This window comes from Carcharhinus amblyrhynchos, chromosome 16 (genome assembly GCF_965287045.1).
Source record: "Carcharhinus amblyrhynchos chromosome 16, sCarAmb.v2.hapA, whole genome shotgun sequence".
Lineage (NCBI taxonomy): Eukaryota > Metazoa > Chordata > Chondrichthyes > Carcharhiniformes > Carcharhinidae > Carcharhinus > Carcharhinus amblyrhynchos.
In genome coordinates this window covers 37965308-37989425 of record NC_137339.1, presented here as the reverse complement: position 1 = coordinate 37989425, position 24118 = coordinate 37965308, and the positions used below count along the sequence as shown (strand labels likewise).

Below are 24118 nucleotides of genomic sequence, written 5' to 3'. Positions count from 1 at the left end.
CTATTGCTTCATTTCCTTTGGCTCAGCACACTCACCAACGCCAGGGTCAGCTGCTCCTCCAATCGGAGATGGTTCCCTCCCTCATTCCCTGCTGATAGGCTCACTAGTCCGCCTATCAGAAACGAAAGACGGAGAAGAGTGGTCCATGATTGGAGGAATAGGTCCAAGAAGAGTCTAGCATTGAAGCTCACCTCTGACTGGGATTTTGAAAATTGGTGCTTGGAGCCACAAAGAGGGGCTTCATGGGCACACATGGCCCCAGGCCATTCTTTGGACAAGCATGGTCCACAGTCTTCAGCCAATCGTTGTAGCTGTAAATTTCTTATGTTTTGGGTAATATTATAGACAGCTTAAATAGGTCTATCTGGATTAGAAGTGGATAAGGTGATAGATGAACAGAATTTCAAAAGAAACATGATGATGCAAGTTAATGACGTTTGTTGGAAAGGATTACAGTTGTAAGTAGTCAAGTAGCCGAATGAAATTAAGCAGCTTGAATGTGAAGGATGTTAGCCATATTAAAACTATAACATTCACTCTAGGGCAAAACATAAAATTCATGTTGATATACATATTATAGTATTTTCATCATTGTTATAAAAAAGTTATAAATTGTTTGTTTCTGATGTTTAGTTTATTGAGCTAACATCTATTAAACCAGCTATCCAGTCGTTTTGAAACCACAGATGTTAAACTGACACTCCTAATAAAAGTTGCAAGCCCAGAGATAGAGAACAGTTTATGTAGACAGCACTCCTGTTACTTCATGTATGTTTGATTTCCGTGTCCTTAACGATCCATCCATAGCAACTGTGCTAGTAGTTTCTAAGTTTTGAGAGGAAATTTTGACCATGAAACACATGCAAATCTGCCAGTGTCTTTAGACTCCTTAGCTTAGGGCACTTAAAGTTTGTATTTTTAACAATATCATAGAATCCCTACAGTACAGAAGGAGGCCCATTCGAGTCTGTACTGACTCTCTGACAGAGCTTCCCACCCAGGCCCTATCCCCGTAACCCCATGTATTTACCCCATTTATTCCCCTAACCTACACATTTTGGGACATTAAGGAGGAATTTAGCATGGCCAATCCAGCTAACATGCACATCTTTGGACTGTGGGAGAACACTGGAGTATTCAGATGAAACCCTCGCAGACACTGGGAGAAAGTGCAAACTCCATACAGTCACCCAAGGCTGGAATTGAACCCTGGTGCTGTGAGGCAGCAGTGCTAACCATGAATATGACGTAAACATGAGTTCAGTATAACCTGTAGTTAAATGACAATTTTGGATACAAGAGTAACCTGATGTCAAAATGAAGAGGCAGTTCCTTTCTGCTTTGCTTTGGAGACATTTTAGCCCCTGACTGTATGGGGGGAGAATTTGTGATGCTCTCCTAATCTTCTGCTCTAATTTTCTTAGTAATGCATAACTGCAATTTAAATTCCATTATCAGCTTCCTCCTACGCTCTTGAGGAAATTAACTTTACTTTGGTTTGGTCGTAATTAATACAATCCACAAATACATCTCCTCCTGAAGAAGTAGCTTAAGTCAACCTTGGAATTAGAAAGTTGAGGATATAATTTTAATTGACAATGAAAGTGTATTTTCTCGCTGAAGTCTAATCTCAACCTAACTACAGAGAAATTGCAAGATCTCTGAGTTGACTTAGAATTGATTTCAATGGTGCAGGTATGTTCACGCACATTCTCTAAACAGTTCCCTTTCAATTGCTGGAAGAGGAACTTTACAAAAGTTTGCAACAATGCATGAGCGTTTGAACTACTATTGCAGCAATACTAGAAGACTGAACAGTGCTGTTATGAGTTGTGGAGTGGTAACAGCAGTATAAAAACACTATTACATTTTACTGTTACATCAAGTGTCATATTACATCCAACACTTCTGTTTACATTTCAGATTTCTACAAATGTGTGTTATTTTGCTTTGATATTATACTTTAAAGATATTAAGCAAATTGATAAGAAAGAAGTAAAGGTTTGTGGGAGAGACCAAAGCTATAAGATGGTCACCAATAAACCCAATGTGAAATTTAATAGAAACCTCTTGGGCCAACTCTTCCTGACCCAAATCAGGACAGACTTGCTGAAGGCTTGATGGGCGGGCTGAATGGCCTCCTTCTGCACTGTAGGGTTCTGTGACAAACAGAGGGGGGAATGGAAAAGAAAATGTTGCTTATAGCAACAATGGCTGCCGACTGGGTCAAAATATAGCCCACTTCCTTGAATTCCTGCCTCCATTCCTATCCACAGCTCTTTCTCCCCCAACCCTGGCCACTAATTTTATTTTATTCATGGGCGTCCCTGGCTGGTCAGCATTTATTGCCCATCCCTAGTTGCCCGAGAGAAGGTGGTGGTGAGCTGTCTTCTTGAATTGCTGCAGTCCGTGTGCTATGGGTTGCCCCAGAATGTCACTGGGGACCAAATTTCAGAATTTTGATCCAGCAACTGCAAAGGAACGGTGATATATTTTCAAGTCAGGATGGTGAATGGCTTGGAGGGGGACTTGCAGGTGGTGGTGCTCCCATTTATCTGCTGCCCTTGTCCTTCAAGATGGAAATGGCCATGGATCTGGAAGGTGCTGTCTAAGGATCTTTGGTGAATTGTTGCAGTGCATCTTGTAGATAGTACACACTGCTGCTACTGAGTGCCAGTGGTGGAGGGATTGAATGTTTGTAGATGTGGTGCCAAACAAGTAGCTGCTTTGTTCTGGATGGTGTCAAGCTTCTTGAGTGTTTTTGGAGCTGTACCCATCCAGGCAAGTGGAGAATATTCCATCACATTCCTGACTTGTGCCTTGTAGATGGTGGATAGGCTTTGGGGAATCAGGAGATGAGTTACTCATCACAGTATTCCTAGCCTCTGACCTGCCACTGTGTTTATGTGATAAGGCCAGTTGAGTTTCTGGTCAGTGGTAACCCCAAGGATGTTGACAGTGGGAGACTCAGTGATAGTTACATCATTGAATGTCAAAGGGCAGTGGTTAGAGTGTCTGTTATTGGTGATGGTCATTGCCTGGCATTTGTGTGGCCCGAGTGTTACTTACCTCTTGTCAGCCCAAGCCTGGATATTTTCCAGATCTTGTTGCATTTGAATAAGGACTGCTTCAGTATCTGAGGAGTTGCCAGTTGGACTGAACATTGTGCAATCATTAGCGAACATCCCCACTTCTGACTTTATGAAAGAGGGAAGGTAATTGATGAAGCAATTGAAGATTGTTGGGCCTGAGGGACTCATGCAGAGATGTCCTGGAGCTGAGATGACTGTTCAGTAGACCAATCTATAAGGTGTTTCACACCCTGATCCCACTTCTCAGTAGCTTGAGAAAGGAGGAGGGATTTGCTCCACCTCCCAATTCCAGTTCTGGTGGGAAACTTCAAGCTCTGTGAGAAAATTTCCGTAAGGATTCTCCCAATTTCCTGCCGTAATTTGAGCAGAAACCCTGAAGAATTGGCAAAACATCCACTCCGAGTTTGTCATTTCTTCATAGTTCCAAACTTTTGGCAGCAGTTGGGGATAATCTCCATGCTATTCCAAATGACATTCTGGTGTTTGGCTATTTGTACATCAGTCATAATGTTTTTACAGACGAATGTAATTGTGCTTAAAAGGAGCTTGCTGCATTTGTTCTCAACATACCAAATAATTGTTTGCAAACATATTTTGAACATTATGTTCTTTGGGGATGTATAACACATGGAGTGTCAATGCTATGAGCTAGATAAACATTGATCAGAAGACATTTTCTCCACTCTGAAGGTGCCTCAACCAGATTAAAATTGAATCATCAGTTTGTTTCTTCACAAAATCCTTTTGCTTCTCAGAGGCTTTCAGTCATTCTTATCTAATCTTCGATATCCATTACTGCTACTTGGCCACCTATCCTAAAGCACACATCCCAGCTAAAACTCAACACCGAGCAAAACACAGAAGGTTTGATGTTATTTTCAAAGAGTAAGTCCTCTACTAGTCAAGTCTAAACAATTTGAAAACTGTACCTTGACTCAGTTCATGTTGCCCTCCACTTGGTGGAGGGACCATAACAATTTTGAATGCACAAGCAAATAGAGCCCTGTTATTTCATGAAATATTAGGCACACATTAGTGCCTTGTAATGTGATAATTAACTGCAGTGAAAGGAAATACAAATGACAACTAACTGCAGCTGACACCATGTGGGCTTTGTAGGACGTGTCCCAGGCAAGGTCTGAAAGTGAACTCATGCAACTACTAAATCACACAATGCACAATGCAAGCTCTATGACAGAAGCCTGCAGAACTTGTGACTGGTCAGCATTTTGTGACTACAATAAACCTGTTGTATAATAGATGCTGAATACATTATCTAAAATGGCCTACATTAACCGAGAAATGCACTGCTTGAATTGTATTTCTACAACCCTGTTATAGATGTGAAAGGCAGAAGTTTGGAGCAGTTGTGTATTGCAGCCTTAAACAATGTTTTAAATTCAGCACGACATTTTATTTTTGCAGAGAAAACTTCAGCATTCAAGATACAATTGAGTAGTTTGCTGAACAATGCAAAAAATGCTGCGTTAGAAATTTTTGAATATTTAGTTGCCACCATATGTCACTGTAGAAGTATTAGGGCACAAGATATTAATTTTCAAAGTGTGACTTCACATTTGAATCTTTAAGCACTGTGTTGTGACTTGTCTGTGAACAAGCAACCTCAGCCAAATATTCAAAGTTACACAAACAGTGGGATTTTGTGAGAAGTAATTACAGAACTGTTGCCAATTAGCCTATGGGCCCTCTATGGTATCGGGAGTGCAAACCTGTAGGTGGCCTTCGAGTGGAAGACCAAGGAGGGCATTATTCTCGGATCAGTTTGAGACCTCTCCAGCTAACCAGGCCACAGCTGCTGTGGTGTGGTTTCCCCTCCCGTGATCATGTTCATGCAGATGTGGCCTTTCTCACTTCAAATGTTTTAAAAGTGCTGAAATGTCATCTTAACCTGGAGATGCCCTCTCCCTCTCACCTGCAACAGCAGACTGCGGCCTCTCTCTGTGCCAGAGTGCCTCCTAAATTGAATGGTGCCCCTGGTCACTAATTGGATAATCTGACCAAAATCTATGTTAAGTAGAGTCATAGAGTCATGGCTGCTTCCAGCACGGTGCGGGGTCAGGACCTGCTTTTGACACTGACTTTGGGGTCCTGATACAAGATGGAAAACCTACTCCAAGTCTTTGGACTGGGACTTGAAATCACAACGATTTTTCTCAGAGTTGAGAGTACTATCGGCTGAAGTATAAGGCCAAATGCCCTCACCACTAGTTAAATCAATGTGAACTGTTTTATCTGGGAAGGTAGTTGGAAGGGCAGAACTGGAGTCAATCTTTACACACATATTTTTCTGAGAGTTACACATTGCAAATATACACCCCCTACCCAAGTCAGTTTTATGCAGAGTACCTTGAACCCTTTGCAGGGCACCATGCTGCTTTTGAACGCACTTTGGGTAACACTACCTTCTCATGAGATTGATCATTCTCTAATAGTGGAAGCTCATATAATCAAATCCCCAAGGTTAACTCATCACCATAATGAACTTCTCCTCTCGAAAGTGCATGAGCTGGCATTGTCTTAGGGAACTCTGCCTTATATCCACAGATCTGCTACCAATACTCCAATTGTGCCCCATAAGGTGACGGCTGAGGGCCTACCTCAATGTCTACTACAGCATGACTGCCACTGCCCTCCCTCTTCTGAGGGGGTCTGTTCTCAGGTGGCTTTGTCAACTTCTGTTGCACTCTCGTGAGCCAAGCCAACACACGTGTTACGTATTTCTGAAATGCATCTGTGTTGGTGGATAGTGGGCTGGTCAGGTGTGACTGTGCATCCATGGACATCTCTTCCTCCTAATGTCCAAGGGATAAACTGGCCTTGAAAGGCTGTGTGACTGCCAATGGGATCTGTGTGAGACATGAGACGTAATTAGAATAAGCCCCTGACATTTTGAGACACACATGGATCCAAGCCAATGCCTTCAACTATCTTTGCAGAACACTTATCATGAGATCTGCCTTCACACGAACCCTCATATAAATATTCCCTTCTGTCTAACAGTATTGATACCATATTGGAAAGTACCTCTAACATTGTCTTTGGTATCTGTTAAGGATGAATTTCCATCACTGATAGTGAGCTCGGTTAGAATTCTTGCTACTTTCATTAAGATCTCCTCAATGGTGTGAGCCACCCATAGCCCCACCAGCTCATCCTCCATCCAGGCCAACTTGACATAAGCTTGTCCTATCTCTAATTGCCCTTGAGAAGGTGGTGGTGAGCTGACTTCTTGAATTGCCGCAGTCCATGTTTTGTGGGTTGACCCACAATGCTATTAGGGACTGAATTCCAGAATTTTGATCCAGCGACTGCAAAGGAACGGTGATATATTTTCAAATCAGGATAGTGAACGGCTTGGAGAGGAACTTGCAGGTAGGTGGTGGTGTTCCCATTTATCTGCTGCCCTTGTCCTTCTAGGTGGAAGTGGTTGTGGTTTTGGAAGATGCTGTCTAAGGATTTTTGGTGAATTGCTACAGTGCATCTTATAGATACTACATACTGATGCTACTGAGTGCCAGACGGGAGAAAGCTCATTGATGTAGTGGCGTGGATAACAGTGGTCATACCCTATGTCAACCTACAACTGCTTAAACCTACATGAGTGCCTTGGACATAACTCTCCTAAAGCATGGATCACTGTGCATGTCTGCCTCAAAGATGCTGCATTCAGATGTCATACATCTGTGCTTTTGACGTACAATTTACCTTGCTGCAGTGCAGCAGTTCATTGAACCTCTTGCAGCATTGAACCCAGGAAAGATGATGTTCATTGTTTCACCCATGGTGGATACAATCTCATGCCACACTCTTACACTCGGGCATTTCTCTTTCCTCTGGGGTATATACTCTCCCTCCTGTGCAACATATCTTTGACCAGAATCCAGAGGCCCTGGTCGCAGAAGCAAGGGATGGCAAACCCCCTATATTTCAGCAGCTGGTGTCCTTTGTGACAATCTGCCACGACAATAAGGAAAGCACGTGGGTAAGTAAGGCTTCAAGCTTTGTTCATTGCTGCACACATGCAGGAGCATAATTCTCCAGCTCAGCACAGACTGATGTTGGTGGTGGTCAGAGGTGGGTGGCCTCTGTGAATGCAGGGCGTCCTGGCATATGTTCCTGTCATGACAACTTAGCATGTTGTACTCTGAAGCATGCCAGGGCCTCCTCTCTCTGAATCACACTCATCTGTGGTTACGATGCACTGCTGTAAAGATAATAGGGAAGGCGCAATAGGATGTCTGCATCCTGATAGATAGTTGCTGAAGGTGTAGGTAGAAGGGGTAAGGTTCTGCATATGTGGCCCCTTAGGCGATATGCCAATCTAGGTCATCACAGATTGTTGGTCTAGAGAAACTTTGCCAAATTTGAGGTTATTACCATGTGATTCTTCATAACACAAGGTCAATAGACAGCATTAATTTTCATATTTTGCTGTGGAAGCCCCATCTCTTGTGTCAATAGCCAGGAACAGTTAGTACACACCTGACTTGTGCTTGATGTCTTCTCCCATGATGCAACAGCACAACATTAGCTCTGCCACCAGCCCCCGAATCTATCACATCAGTTAGGGGCCTTTTCTACTGAGGTGGGTCAGGAAATTTACCACCTCAGCTACTCACCTCAGTAGTGGAAATCCAGGCTGAAATCTCATCGCTGAAGTAAATATTGGGTGAGATTCTCTGGCCTCCCCTCAGCGTTTTTTTCGGTGGTGGGAGATGATGCATTGTTTGCTGGTGGCTGAAGCTTCTGGTCCCGCCACTGTGAATGGGAATTCCCATTAATGCCATCCCACGCTGCCAGGAAACCCATGGCAAGGGGTGCACCACAAGCAGAACCAGGGAATCCCATGGGCATGAACTGTTGAAGAATTGTGGATATTATCCACTTGTTAATGAACTATACAATCTCTCTTTTTTTTAGTTCACTTATTTGACTTTTTGTTAATATAAGGCATATTTGTACTGGCCCTCTTCCTGTAAAATACACAAAATCTGACAGATGGCATTTGATTATGTCTCAAATTGTTATATGTAATGCTCAATCTCGAAGTACTTATGGGGCTTAACAAAGTCTTACACTGAACCTATCAATCACAATAAACCAGAGTTCCACACCTACAAGATAAACAAGCCGCATGACACTTTTATTCAATTGTGTGTTAATTTATTTGTTGAAATTTGTGTCCACCTCAAACTGCTGGTGGAAAAAGTCAACAGTGGCATAAGTAGCTGAGGAGTATCAACTTTCAGTTATATTCTCCAAGTATTTAATCCTTTAAAAAATAAGAAAACCGCCAAACGATTTTAAAATTGTAAAACATATAAGAATGAATGTGTTTTCTGTACTTTGTTTTAAAGGGAAATACCTTGATAATGTAAGATATAGATATTTTCTTTTGAATCATATCTAATATTTGAACTTAAGGTTGTCCTGTTTGTAATAGCTGGAAAATAAACTCAGTGTGTATGGAAAATATTTGCCTTTTATTGCTGGAGATGAATGTGTAATGGCTGCTTGTACTTCATGATTTTAAATTCTAGGATTGCTAGAGAAATCCAAGATGGCGCCGGAGCCAGGTGACTTCTTGCGAGCTGTCCCCAGCACACCCTCTAATTCTGTCTTTTAATCTCAGTCTCTGCTTTTCACCCTCTCCTTTACTTCTCCCCTGTGTACTCTATGAACAGTATGCTTTGTCTGTATAGCAGGCAAGGAACAAAAATTTTTACTGCATACCAATACATGTGACAATAATAAATCAAACTGCTTGTTCATGAAGAGAAATTCTAAGTTCCAGCAATCATGACAAAATGTGATGAAGTTGCAGATAATAGTTAACATCACTACTTTTGTGGCATAGATTTTTCTAAATTTTAGTTGATGGAGTAGGTTATTCACTGCGCTGATCCAGGGCCCACAGATTTGCAGATTTTGCTGCCTGTGAGATTGCCAGAAGTTGCATTGCCATTGTAGCCCACAATGGGGCTAAACGTCTCAGCATTCACCAACATTGGGAAAGAAAAATCCAAGCCAAAAATTGAATTATTTCAATCCCCAATTCTCTCCATCACTGTCAAACCTCAAAAGAAAACACTAAAGAGCAAACACATTTCAGAAACTACATCTTGGGAACATGCGAATGGATGCATGCATTCCCGGCAATATTTGAACCAAAATCACCCACCCAGAACTCATTTGGTGATTGGGAGATGCAGGGGTCACACCCCTAGTCACACATGTGCAGCCAGAAGAGCTCCTTCCTAAGCTGCTCTTTATATTGCTAACTATTCTACTGTGTGAATAACTGCTGCTCAGGGAGGGATCCCTGCTGAGAAACGGTGGGTCCAAAGCCAGAGTGAGAGCATGAGCCCAGGAGAAGTGGTGGGAGAGAAAAAGCGAGGATGTAGTGTGGAGGGCGGGGGCGGGAGCATGCAGGAGAAACTGAGGATGGAGGGGAATGATAGGAGTGGGGTAAGAGAATGTGGCTGGGGGAGGTGGGGAACAGAGCAAGGCTCAGGGGACGGGAGGGTGCTGAAGAGCTAGGTTAGGTGGCTGAAGGAAGAAGGAGGCTGGGGGGGGAGGGGCAGTGATTTGGGTCTGATCATGCCACACCTTTCTAGATAACAAATATCACTCCAATGGAGGGTTGTAACAGAAATGCAGAGTTTCTGAGTTCACAGTTTTACTGACAGCTCGAAGGGACTATTAAAGAATTTTTTTGACGTCGGGTCTGAACTGAAATATGTTTGTTATTATAATAAATTAGCCACTTGAGGATTTAAAAGTTTTGAATGGAATCTATGATTTTTTTTCACTTATCAAGGGTATTAATGATAACTCTGTTAAATCATTAGATTATTATTTTAATCTTCCATTGGCTCCCGAGGTCAGCCTATGAGGGAATTCTGGGTCAGTGGCTATGGAGGTGGCATGGAGGGGGGCTTAAGTTTGTATTGAAAATATAAGGGATGGAGGAGTGGGTGCAAGGGTGTAACTGTTTCCGAAACAACAGGAACACAATCTCAGAGAACCAAGGTGGTTCTAACCAGTCAACCTTGACATTCACTTGTACCTGTGGGCAGCTACATCTGCTTCCAGGGTCGGTGAGCCAGACTCCAACCAAACCCCCCCAAGGAGTACTTCCTTCCATGTTCAATACATGTTGGTCTATAATTTTCATTCCCCTCATTTTTTTCACTTGAAACCATCATTGCTGATCACATTACTACTCCAAACTTATTTTCTTATATTCTCTCAAACAGTCAGTTAATATTAGATCATGCAACACCTGAGGTATAGTTAGTGTGACACCTGATAACTTAATAGTTAGGAGCAAGCCAGTTTAAACACAGAAATTAAAAGAAAACTTTGGGAGACAGAAATTAAGCTTAGAACAGAGGTTTTACATGGGTGAAATACAACATTTAGAAAAGATGCCCAGAGGCACAGACAGCATTCCAAAAACTGGGATGGAAAGGAGGAAAAATAATGATCCAAAACAAAGTAGACTGAATGGAGAAATTAGTTAAAGATTATCAAGGGATAGGTGTGGCCAGTACTGTTAGAGAAGTGAAGACTCAGTACTTTGTACTACATACCTTTGACGCCTGCAGACTTTAAATGCAATTTCCTCATCAGGTAATCAATTCTGCAGATATCTTCAGATGGAACAAATGAAGAAAGCAAAGAGACAGAATGATGAAAAAGAAAGCAAATACAAGAGGATAACAAGAAATCGTAGGAAAGAGATGTATATATATATATATATATATGCAGTTTGTGTTTTATGCAACTTTCTCAACTCTGCCTCACTCCTGTTCAGTGACAATATACTTGGCCATTTCATTAACTTCTCACTTGTTTTCCTAAAATGGCAGTTTGATTTTATAGGAAAATCTGTCATACATTGATCAGAAAATTGGCCACCTTTGTGAGATATGATGTGTATTGTATTAAAAATCTGCAGCACAGGAGAACACCACAGCAGTCCATTCTTGCACTCAGTTAAAATAGTTTGGGAATGTTAATGAATGATCTCAGAATTCTTTTCACTTTTTAGTGAGAATGTGAGGTAAAACAGGGCGCTTTGCAATGCTGTACTTGATGTACTGTAACTCACCACTGGTTAATTGTGGTCTGTCATGTATGTCAGACAGTTGTCATTGTGCATTTAATAAGTAAAAACATGCTTAAGTAAAACCATGTTTCGACCTCACCTTTTAGCAGCGGCTTTTGTATATTTTCCACTCATCAACAATCACTGGATTGTTTCAGCAGGTCTATAATGTGATCTATGGAATACAGTCCCATCAGGTGACCAATCTGGTGCCTGCAAATCACAGTTAATAGATAGCATGTGTGACGACAGTGCCCTGGACTTAATCAGATCCATTCCGATCAATAAAAAATTCTGACATGGATCTATGCTGTGACCTTGAGTTTGGATCTTGCTATGTTCAAAACTTTCGGCACAAATTGCAGTCAGTTTCACAAATCTCTTTTCTGTTCATTGTTTTTGAAGAAAAAGATCCTAAAGAGTTTCAAAGTCAGAATCAGATATATATGAATGCCAAGTCCAACATTAGAAGAAAGAAGAGATAGGAGTAGAATAGACTATTCAGCCCACTGAATCTGCTCCACTGTTCAATGAGGTCATAACTTAACTGATGTGAGAATCCTCAACTCCGCTTTATCCCCATAACCCTAGTTTCCCTTGCTGATTAAAATCTGTCCATCTCAGCCTTGAACATGCTGAACAACGCAGCCACTACTGCATCTCTGCGGTAAAGAATTCCAGATTCACTGCCTCCAGAGAAAAGAGATTCCTCCTCATCTTTTTCTTAAATGGGCAACTTCTTGTTCTGAGAATATGTCCACTAGTCTTAGGCTCTCCAACAAGGGGAAACAACCTCTCAGTATTGACACCTCAGAATCCTATATGTCTTAATAAGGTCATCGCTCATTCTTCTAAACTCCAATGAGCACAGGCCCAACCTACTTAACGCCTCCTCATACAAAAATCCCTCAGTACCTGGGATCAACACAGTGAACTTTAGATAAGGGAACCAAAGCTGCTCATAGTATTTCGCATATGGTTTAATTAGTGCCCTACATAGTTTCAGCAAGTTTTCCCTATTTTTATACTCTATTCCCTGAAATAAAGACCAAAATTCCATCTGCCTTCCCTATTACTGACTGAACTTACATGCTAGCAATTTGTGACTTATGCATAAGGACTCCCAAATCCCTTAGTGCTACAGCTTTCTGCAGTCTTTCTCAATTTAAATAATATTAGCTCCTTTATTCTTCCTATCACAGTGCATATATTCAGATTTTCTTACATTATGTTCCATCTGCCTAGTTTTTGCCCACTCATCTAACCTGTCTATATCCCCAGTAGACTCTTGTAGCTTCCTCACGACTTGCCTTCTCACCTATTTTTGTGTCATCTGTAAACCTGGCAATAGTACAACCATTTCCTTCATTCAAGTCATTAATATATATTGTAAATAATCGTGGCCCTAGCACTAGAAGTGATAAATGCTTGGTCAGAGGTGGACCTTTCTTAAAAGTCTCAAAGGAGAATGTACAAATTCAGAGCAGGAATGGGCCATTCAGTCCCTCGAGCCTGCTCTGCCATTTGATCTGATCTGATGATGGCCTTAACACTAATTTCCTGCCTATCCCCTGTACCTTTTGACTCCCTTGTCAATCTAGAATTTATCTTATTCAACCTTAAAAATGACCCAGCCTCCAGTGCTCTCAAGGGAAGAGAGTTCCATACACCTATTAACCTCTCATGGAAAAAAAACTTTTCTCCGTCTTAAATGAGAGAGCCTTATTTTTAAACTGTGTCCTCTAGTCCTAGTTTTTCACATAAAGGAAAACATCCTCTCAGAGTCCACCTGTCAATGCCCCCTCAGGACCTTGTCTGTTTCAATAAGGTCACTTCTTATTCATCTAAACTCCAATAGATACAAGCCCAACCTGTTCACTCTTTCCTCATATGATAATCCCCTCAGCCCAGGAATCAGTTGAGTGAACCTTCTCAAAACTACTTCCAATGCCAGTACATCCTTCCTCAAGTAAAAGGCCGAAAATTATACACAGTATTCCAGATTTGGTCTCACTAACACCCTATATAATTGTAGCAAAGCTTCCCTACTTTTATATTCCATTTCCTTTGCGATAAGTGGCAATATTTCATTTGCCTTCTTAATCATTTGCTGCACCTGCATATTAACTTTTTCTGATTCATGATATAGGACACCCAGATCCCTCTATATAATTGGGTTTGGCAACCATTTTCTGTCATATCCTGCTTTCCTATTATTCCTGCCACATTATATACCACCTGCCCATTTATTTTTGTTGCCAATTCTTAATTTGTCTAAATCTCTTTGTAAACTCTATGTCCACCTGACAATTTACTTGTGTCAGAGTGAGGTGGGGTGTGGGAACGGGGGAGATGGAGAAATTCCACACCCTGTGATTTAGAAAGCAAAGGCATAGCTTCTAATAGCAAAGCTTCCAATATTAAGTTAAAGCACAAGAGAGAGTAAAGCACAAGAGCCTAGACTGGGAAGAATGTAAATATTGTGGAGTGAGTAGTAGAGTTTGACAACAGGGTGGGGCAAGAGCAGGAAGTGATATTAACATGAGGATGAGAATATTAAGTTGGATTTTTTAAGTGGTAATTTAACCCGACACGCTTAGTGTTGAGAATATTGCTAGATCATAACTTATACTTGTTTCTTTTTATCTCTTAAATCTGAACAGAAAGATGTATGATACACATGTAAGTGTGCTCCAGCTTGGATACCTAAGAGATTAAACAGCACAAATTTAACCAAATAACATATATGTTAAATAGAAGATCCTGGGCTAACTTTGTTTAATATGCAACGTAAAATAAACTTGTACATGGGAGTCAGTTTTTTTATAGTGTGACAGGTCACTGCGGATTTCATTTCTGTGTGACTCATCACCTCAAATCCCAGGACCAAAGTAGCCAATTTTTGATGACTAAAACTTTCAATTCAGGTTAACTTATGAACTCTGTCTCTTATTTATAATGATTACTTTTTAATTGTGATAAGTATTCTTACATGTGAATTGCTAATGTAACGGCATCAAACTGAGCTCAACCTCCTTCCTCTGTGCACAAAATTATTTGATACATGTGCATGAACGTTGGGTGTCAACCCATGGCATTGTGCCAAGTGCTGCAAAAAATACACTTTAAACAGCAACATCCTGGTAATTCACTCATGCTGGGCGTACTTGTTCAGTGTTTGCATTACTAATCCATTAAACACACAATTTGAACTGATCTGAAGATCTCATGTTTGTCCTAGAGCTACCAGCAAAGTCTCTGGGTTCCAACTCAATAAATTAATATTTAAATGTTTATCTTTAATGTTCAGCTGTGGTCCATGATAGAAGGAATGGCTTGTAGGAAAACCCACACTCTCAGTTTATTGGTTACAGAAAGTTGGTGTTTCAGTTAACCAGAACAATTTTGCTATGGAATGATTGAAATGTAAGTAACTCTGATTACTTATTGACCTCTCTACAACACTAGTCTAGGAGAGATATTGGCAATGCAGGAATGATTTTTGTTTCCTTTGAAAACAAGTCCAGAACAGTTTACAAAGTGCACTAGAGCCATTTATTGGTGGAGAATTGGTACTACAAGTCAGAACTAGATTCAATTCCTCCATTCAGTCTGAGCTGGAACTTGTGGTGACAAAAGTGGTAGTGGTGGTGGTGGTTGTGGAGGGGGGGGGTCTTGCCTTCCATTGGAAAGCTGGGAGAGGCCCACTGAGCCAATCAGGCAAATGAGAGGCCACCAGCAGGCAGGACTATCCCCTGGATCAGGACCCCCAACAGAGGTCAAGCCTAATGAGAGCTGCAAGCCAATCAAAGGCCAGCAGCTCTTCAGCAGCATAACATGGGGGAAATGATGGCTACTATTGGAATGACAGCCACCAGAAACTTATGATCGTGAAGCAACGTGAGCCACAAGTAAGTAATAGCGGAAGGGGTTTTTGCCAGGGGGGAGGGGTCAAGGATTTGTGTAAAAGATGTAGGGGGGATGGTAATGAGGGTGGGGGTAGTGCTCAGCATGCCACCCTCCACTCAGTGCCAGGTTCCTCAATCAGCAACTACAAACCTTTGAGAGAGGGAAACACCACCCGCCTCTTCCCACATAGCACCAGGCACAACCTCAACTGGGTTGATGAAAGCAGAATGAGGCCCTTACATGTTCATTAATTGTGCACTTAAGGGCCTCAATTGGCGGTGGGGTGGAAAAGCTAACCACAGGCCTTTTCACCCTGAACTAAATTGAGTGGAGACTGTAAGGCAGCGAGCTGCTCATTTCCCACCTGATTAAATGTTCCCTTGTCTTCAACTGTACCAACAGACAGGGTGGAAGATTCTGCCCTATCTACCTCAGAATGAAATAAATTTCCTCTTCATCAATATGCAGTGGAGATTTTTATTTTAATATTTCTTTATAAATCAGCACCAATACAGGCCTCCTGGTCTGCTTTGAAAAATTCCATGGTAACAAATTAATTTTTCATTGCTTGTGTTTACTTTTGCCCTAGTATTATATAAACATCCAATAAGAGCAGAAGTAGGCCATTCAGCCTCTCTCGGCTGCACTGCCATTCAATAGAATCATGGTTGCTCTGTTTGTGTTTCGAGTTCTATATTCCCATCTACGCCTGATAACCTTTGATTTCTAACAAGAATCTCAGCTTTGCTTTATAAATATTCAGTGACTCTCTTTCTGAGGCAGAAAGTCACAGAACTGAAAGAAGACATTTCTCCTCATCTCCGTCATGTAATGGTGACCCCCTATTTTAAAACAATTTCCCCTAGTTCTGGGCTCACACACACAAGGAAATATCCTTCTTTTTTCAAGATCATTCAGAATCTTTTATACTTACATCACCCCCTCATCTTCTAAACTCCAGTGGAAATAAGCCCAGTCTGTCCAATCTTTCCTCATAAGACAATCCGTCCATTCCAGGTAGCAATCAAATAAATCTCCTCTGAAACACCTCCAATACATATGCATCCTTTCTTAATAAGGAGCCGCCATCTTTACGTCCAAATTATGAAGGGAACTCAGGAGTAACTGCATACGTCTCAGAAAGCTTACGAACCTGTACTTCTCTGGTTCTGTACACTAAGGGAACAATTCATGGAGCACAGCTATTTGCAACTTCCAACTCATTATGTTTTGGGCTGGGGTGATCAGGAGGGGCATGAACATTGTTGGGGGGGGTGGTGGTGAGGTGTATATTGTTGGGTGATGTGGGCATTGTTGAAGAGGGGCAGCCAGGTGGGTTCGGTACACACTGTCTGGGATTCTGCAGGCTTAGACATTTCAGCTAAGTTACTTCAAGCTGTGCTCTTTAGCAGGCTTTACACTTTATAGGAAAAGTTCTCACAAATAGGGCTACCCAGTGATTAGCACTGCTGCCTCACAGTGCCCGGGACCCTCGTTCAATTCCTGGCCTGGGTCCCTATGTATGCGGAGTCTACACATTCTCGCTGGGTCTGCGTGGGTTACTTCTGGGTGCTCCGGTTTCCTCCCACATTCCAAAGATGGGTGGGTTCGGTGGATTGGCCGTGCTAAATTGCCCCTTAGTGTCAGGGGGATTCGTAGGGTAAATATGTGAGGTTATGGGGACAGGGCCTTGGTGGGATTGTTGTTGGTGCAAGTTTATGATCTGACTAGCCACCTACTGCACTGTAGGGCTTCTATGAAATAAATCTGTACAAATCAGGAGAAATATAGGCCAAACAACCCGAACGGGGTTTTACAGCCTTGTTTACGTGAGACCAAAAATTCCCGTCTAAGGTCAACAGACATTTTCGTTGTCCACCCCTTGCCCACTCCAATTTCCTGCTGGCAGGGCAGTAGAATTCCAGTGCCCAAGTCTGTGTGGCCATTTGATCCCACTGTTGTAGAGAACAGGCTATGAAACTGGCAATCGGCTGTTTAAATGTCACGTGTAAATACTATGTACATGCATGTGTCAGCAGTTCCTCACAACCCTGAGACACATGATTCAAGCATCATTGCCCATGATGATAGAAACACACCAACAAAAAATGATTCGCAAAAAGATATTTTCACAAAGACAATCCTTCGTTGAAAACTTTTCAATATTTAAAATAAAATGGCACTAAAAATAATTTAATGTTTACGACAACACTGACCCATCCTGTTATGACTGACTGCAAAGTACTGTTCTGAGTGGAGTGCAGGGTTTATCCTTCCATCAATTTTAATACGGTTATAAATTACCCCCTCCACCCAAGTGCTTTGCAAATATCATTGCACTTAAGCATTTGGCAAGTAAGGTTTAAGATATTGTAGTTCACTTTAACTGTTCCTACTGATGGCATTACACCGAAAAGGAAAATTGCGCGGAATGTGAAATGGGCAACAGATCATGAGCCATTTCTTGTTTGACTGGAACAGTTAAAATCCACCCCAGGACATCATCGAAGCTTCGAGCAAAACATAGATAGCATACGTGGCAATAATCGGATGGCACAGTGGTAAAGCACTCAGCGCCACGGACCCGGGTTTGATTCAAGCCTTCAGTTTGTGTGGAGATTGCATGCTCTCCTTGTGTCTGCATGGGTTTCCTCTAGGTGCCCCGGTTCCCACCCGCAGTCCAAAGATGTGTGGGCTAGGTGGATTGGCCATGCTAAATTGCCTCTTTAGTGTCCCAAGTTGTGCAAGTAAAATGGATTAGCTAAGATCCCCAGTGCAGGATTATAGGGTATAGGGAGGGAGTAGGCCTGGGTAAGATGCACTTTCAGAGAGTTGGTGCAGACTTGATGGGTCGAACAGCCTCCTTCTGCACTGTAGGGATCCTATGGTTCCATGGTAAATAGGAATACATATGCACAATAGCAAAATTAAATATTCTGTTGTTGGAATACACTTTTACACTTTTCTCATGTAAAATAACCTTACATTTGCACGCTGCCTTTCATAAGTGCTGGAGGTTTCAATGCTCTTTAAAGCCAATGCAGTACTTTTGAAGTGTAGTTACTATAGGAAACATGATAGCCCATTCAGACACAGCAAAATCTCACAAACAGCAATGTGATAATATCCAGATAGAGGTTTGGTGATGTTGATTGAGAGATAAATATATGGCTGGAACATGGGAGGTAAGTCCCCTTCCGAAATAGGGCTATGGGATCTCTTATGTCCACCTGGCATGGCAGACCAAGCCTCAGTTAAACATTTCACCCAAAAGAAATATTTAAATAAATGAGTTCACTTTGTGTTTTCTGGTGGAATAATTGGCCAGCAGGAACTAATTAAAATCACCCAGGTTACTTACCTGATTAACTATGCAGACAACAAGGACACCTGTTCAATTCCATTTTTTTAATAGAAGAAAACTGCAACATCAGCATCTGACTGCAATTTAACTTGGCAGCTTAAACAGGAAACAATTGTAGCTTTTACATGAACCCAGAATCAGATAGCTCAGGCTTTTAAATTCTTTATGAATTTCCTGTAAGACCAGCAGAAATAAAAGTGCTCCTCCAGGCCCTACCAGGAAAGCAGAGTCCTTTGCTGATGTGGACTCATCCCCTTTCTCTATTTTGAGATCCTTGCAATCCAATTCCAGTCGTTGATACAAAGCTACTTGTTGTTACTAAGTGATATCCAGGTCCTTCCCATCTGGAATGGATTGACTGTGAGATTTAGATACACCCAGGTCTTATTCTTTGAGCAATGGGTGATTTTCCAACTTCCACCAGTACTCACACTCCCAAAACCAGCCTAACGTGGAAAATCAAGCTTCTAATTTCCATTCTAACTAACCAGTATGCAAAGACAGGTGATTTTTTTACTTCAGTGTTGCAGCAAGCTGTATATCAGAATTGAAAACTTGTACATGCTTGGGTGGATTGGAATGTGTGCATGATATTATATGTCTCATATGGTGGCACAATGGTTAACACTGCTCACAGTGCAAGGGACCCAGATTCAATACTAGACTCAGTAGACTATCTGTAGAGTTTGCACATTCTCTCCAGGGCTGCACTGGTTTCGTCCCACAGTCCAAAGGTGTGCAGGTTAGGTGGATTGTCCAAGGTAAAAAAATGCACACGGTTATGGCAATAGGGCAGAGGTTGGACCTGAATGGGATGCTCTTACAGAGAATCGGTGTAAACTTGATGGGCTGAACAGCCTCCTTCTGCACTGTTGGGATTCTATGATTCTAAAAAAATAATTGTTTGATAGTACAGAACCTGAGTATTGCTGACAAGTGACAGGCTGCTGAAGCTTTTCATCTTGTACTCATCAGGGCAGCTATGCAAGATTAAACAACAACAAGTGGAGTGAACAACAATTTGTACTGCATGAGCAGAGAGTGCTGATACAGTTATTGCCATGGAGAATGCAGTGGAGAACAATTAACTCTTAACTGCCATGTTTTTGTTTCAAATTCAAACCAGGCAGATTGATTTGGTCAACGCATTGCCCTGGGGAATGAACCAGATAATGGATGTCCCCCAAGCTTTAGTATATTGGGGAAAGGCATTGGACATGGACATAGATAACCTTACGCCCATTCATGAGTTTGAGCCATGTGCTCATTGTGCAAGCTTGATGCTGAAACAGGTTGGAGCTAAGCCATCCTGTGGGACAATGACAACGCCAGTCAAATCACTGCTTGCTGTATATCATGCAAACTCATGCATGGGCCTGATGCTGCCATTTTCAATCCAGAAAAGTGCCCAGTCCACCTCAGATTATCCTCAAAGGGTAAGATGTCTCAAAAGATCTGAGCAACTGATGAAGCTAGCCATTGTTGATTGCTAATTCAATGTTGGCAGGCTGCAGTACAGATTTGTTTTAAATTTGGCATTCTATACGATCAGCTTCCATGTTAAAAACTTGGAATGTGGAGAATAATGGTACAAAGGTTAACTTGAGGTTTACTTCTTGAACAGTTCATACATAACAGTAATGTGCTTACTTTGAACGGAGTTCTGCGAGTGGTTTCCGACAGTGGGACCATTCTGCAAAATCACAGTCTGAGCTCCAGTCTGAAGAAGGAAAGTATATAGAATTATCAAAAGATAAGTGTTATACCATACTTTGAATATTAGGCAAGTGACATCTTGCTATTAAATTAACAACTGGGGAATTTAAGAATTATATTCATACCATGTAGAACTATGGATGCACAGTTTAATAACTGAATGAGGAAAATCTGATAATTTATGATTGACGAAGTCATATGTGAATTACTGTGTTAAGGCTTTTGTTGCCAGCCTAACAAATTCTGTATTCACCAATATCCCCATGAGAGTTTTACATACGCAACACACTGATCATAAATTTCTTCAGAAAAAATATTTTCCTGAGGACTATTACAAGTATATTGGGAATTGCATACACTTCAGTACATACATTTATCCTCCAGTAGGTAATTGAACTATCCTGGAAATTTTCTTGTGAAGAGTAAAGAACTAGAGGCACTGTCTAAAAATAAGAGGGTCACTCATTTATTACAGAGATGAGAAGATTTTTTTCTCTCAAAGTCATTAGTCTCTGGAACTCTCTTGCTCAAAAGGCAGTGGAAGCAAGATCTTTGAATATTTTTAAGGCTGAGCAAGGTAGATTTCTGTTCAACAAGAAGGTGAAAGGTTATCAGGGTAGGCAGGAATGTGGGATTTAAATTACAATCTGACCAGCTGTAACCTTATTGAATGGTGAAGGAGGATTGAGGGGCTGAGTGGCCTACTGCTGCTCCTATCATATGTAGAGAATGCACCCCATGGATCCAAAATTGTATATACTGTGGCAGGGCAGTAAAACCTCACTCATACATTCTATGGAGTCAAGATTATAAAGTTAAAATTATTAATGCCAATGCGTGAAGGTCAGAAACAAAATCTGTGCAATATCAGAATACAAAATATCAATGTCTTTCTTTTTGATTGGATTTAGAAAAGACCAGTTAATCTCAAAAGGCAGAACAAAGGAAATCAGTTACATTGTGTCTATGCTTATATTTCACTCGTATAACAATACTAATACCCAACTTGAAATGCTCAGCAGTATCTGTGAAGAGAAAAACAGTTAATATTTCAGGATGATGACCTTTTACCAGAACCAATAAAAGGTCATTGAGCTGAAACATTAACTGTTCACAAATACTGAGTTTCTTTTGCTTTTAGTTCAGAGACACAATATCTGCAGTGTTTTGCTTGTACCGCAGTTCATCGCCCTGTCTAACTCATTACACCTACAGCCAACGGGAAGGCCAGAAAGTTCACAACAGTCCATGTAATCCCATTCAACTTCCACACTCAGCAACTGTAAGAAAGCAATGAGAAGTTAGCATTTTTAAAATGAGTCTGTTGCATACTAAATGCACACATTGTCTTCTCGTAGAATACATATCTCGATTGAGACTTCTGGGCAATTGTGATATCATTATATTACATGGGCATTCAACCCTCCTCACGACAATGCACTGATTTCAATGGGAGTAAAGCTTTACTGTCAGCGTGTTGATGTTTGGTATTGTGTCTTCATTCTCATGTGAACTTTCGAAACGCGTTCAGGAAGAAAAATAAACATTTGTCTTCAAGTCACAATATGCTTCCCATTAGTTTCTCCGTTCACTTCTGGAGTAATCTCAACAATGCAATGGATGTAATCAGAGCCAAAAGAATACCTGAATCCATTGGAAAAATTAGCTAAGACCAAAAACACAGTGCAAGGACTGACAAAGACTAGAGGACAATGAATGGGCTGCAGTCCTTAATGGCCAGATGAATCGGTGATATTCCTTACTAATAAAGTATTTCTACCATGTGTTGAAGTTGCATGACCTCTCAGACTTCATAAAATCACTTTGGATCTAAAAGGCAGGCCTCTTATTGTACAGACACCTCACATTTCATATCCCTCCTTTTTTTTTGTTCATGGGATGTGGGTGCCACTGGCTAGGTCAGCATTTACTGATCATTCCTAATTGCCTTTAGCAAGGTAGTGGTGAACAGCCTTTACCACTGCGGTCCATGTAATATATGTATACCCACACTGCTGTTAGGAAGAGACTTCCAGGAACTTGACCCTGTGACAGTGAAGGAACAATTATATATTTCCATGTCAGGATGATGAGTAGCTTATAAGAACATAAGAAATAGGAGCAGGAGTAGGCCATCTAGCCCCTCGAGCTTACCCCGCCATTCAATAAGATCATGGCTGATCTGTCGTGGCTCAGTTCCACATTCCCGCCTTCTCCCCATAACCCTTAATCCCCTCGCTTATCAAAAACCCATCAACCCGCGTCTTAAAAATACTGAGCGAGGCAGCCTCCACCACTTCAACAGGCAGAGAATTCCAGAGATTCACCACCCTTTGAGTGAAGAAGCTCCTGTTCAACTCCGTTCTAAACAGCCCCCCCCCCCCCCCCCCTTATCTTGAGGCTGTGCCCTCTAGTCCTACTGTCTTTTCTGAGCGGGAAGAGCCTCTCCACCTCGATCCTATCCATCCCATTCGACATCTTATATGTCTCAATGAGATCTCCCCTCTCTAAACTCTAACGAGTACAAGCCTAGTTTATTCAGCCTCTCCACATAGTTCAACCCCCTCAACTCCGGAATCAGCCTAGTAAACCTCCTCTGCACTCCCTCCAAGGCCAAAATATCCTTGCGTAAGTGCGGCGACCAAAACTGCACACAGTACTCCAGCTGCGGCCTCACTAGTGCCCTATACAGCTGCAGCAAGACCTCCCTACTTTTATATTCAATCCCCCTCGCTATGAAGGCCAGCATCCCATTGGAGGGGAACGTGCAGGTGGGAGCGTTCCCATGTATCTGCTGCTCTTGTGCTCGGTGGCAGAGGTCATTGGTTTGGAAGATGCTGCATAAGGGGCCTTGGTGAGTTGCTGCAGTGCATCTTGTAGATGGTACCTGCCACAGTGGTGGAGGGAGTGAATGTTTAAGGTGGTGAATGGGGTGCCAAACAACTGGGTTACTTTGTCCTCGATGGTGTTGAGCTTCTTGAGTGTTTTGGGAGCTGCACTTATCTAGGCAAATATAAATCTTCTATTGCTCTCTTGATTTAAGTCTTGTAGGTGGTGTGCAGTCTTTGGGGAGGTGAGTTACTCTGCAAAATTCCTAACCTCTGGCTGCTCTTGTAACTACTTTATAATGCTGCTCTAGTTCAGATTATGGTCAATGGTAAACCTCAGGATATTGCTAATAAACGATTCAGCTATCGTAATGCTATTGAATGTCATGGAGCGAAGGTTACATTTTCTCTTGGTGGAGATGGTCATTGTCTGACACTTCTATGGCACAAATGTTACTAGTCACTTGTCATCTCAAGCCGGGATATTGACAAGGTCCTGTTGCATGTGTATGTGGACTATTTCAGTCTCAGAGGAGTTGTGAATGTGCTGAATTTCAAAAACATCCCCACCTCTCATTTAGGATAGAGGGCAGGTTATTAATGAAGAAGCTGAAGATTACCCTGAGGAGCTCTTGCAGTGATGTCCAAAGACTGTGATGATTGATCTCGAACAAACATAGCAACTTTCTTTTGTGTTAGAAACATAGAAAATAGGTGGAGGGATAGGCCATTCAGCCCTGCTAGGTATGATTTGAACCAGTGCAGTGTTTTCCCCTAATTCCAACTTACTTCATTCTTGTTAGGGGTCCTTGATACTACAGTCTGTCAAATGCTGCCATAATGTCAAACATAGTCAAGCTCATCTCAAGCCTGATTCAATGAAAAGTGTAGGTGGACATGCCAGGAGTAACTGCAGACATACATAAAAATGAGGAGTCAAGTTGGCGAGGCTAAAACCCAAGATTATGTGCATGGCCAACAGCATAGGCAACAAGTGATAAACAAAGATATGCAATCCCACAACAATGGTTCAAATCTAAGCTCTACAGTCCTATTACATCCAGTTGTGAACAGT

At 41.7% G+C, this 24118-nt stretch overlaps 1 protein-coding gene across 4 annotated transcripts in view; it reads right to left on the bottom strand.

Moving 5' to 3' along the window:
* bcas1 (brain enriched myelin associated protein 1) overlaps window positions 1–24118 on the bottom strand; it is a 113764-nt gene that overhangs the window by 63899 nt on the left and 25747 nt on the right. For all 4 annotated transcript variants that reach the window (XM_080205005.1, XM_080205009.1, XM_080205006.1 and 1 more), the window contains exon 3: window positions 20150–20219. In XM_080205005.1, coding sequence (XP_080061131.1) covers window positions 20150–20219 — 70 coding nt within the window. The remainder of the gene's footprint in view (window positions 1–20149; window positions 20220–24118) is intronic.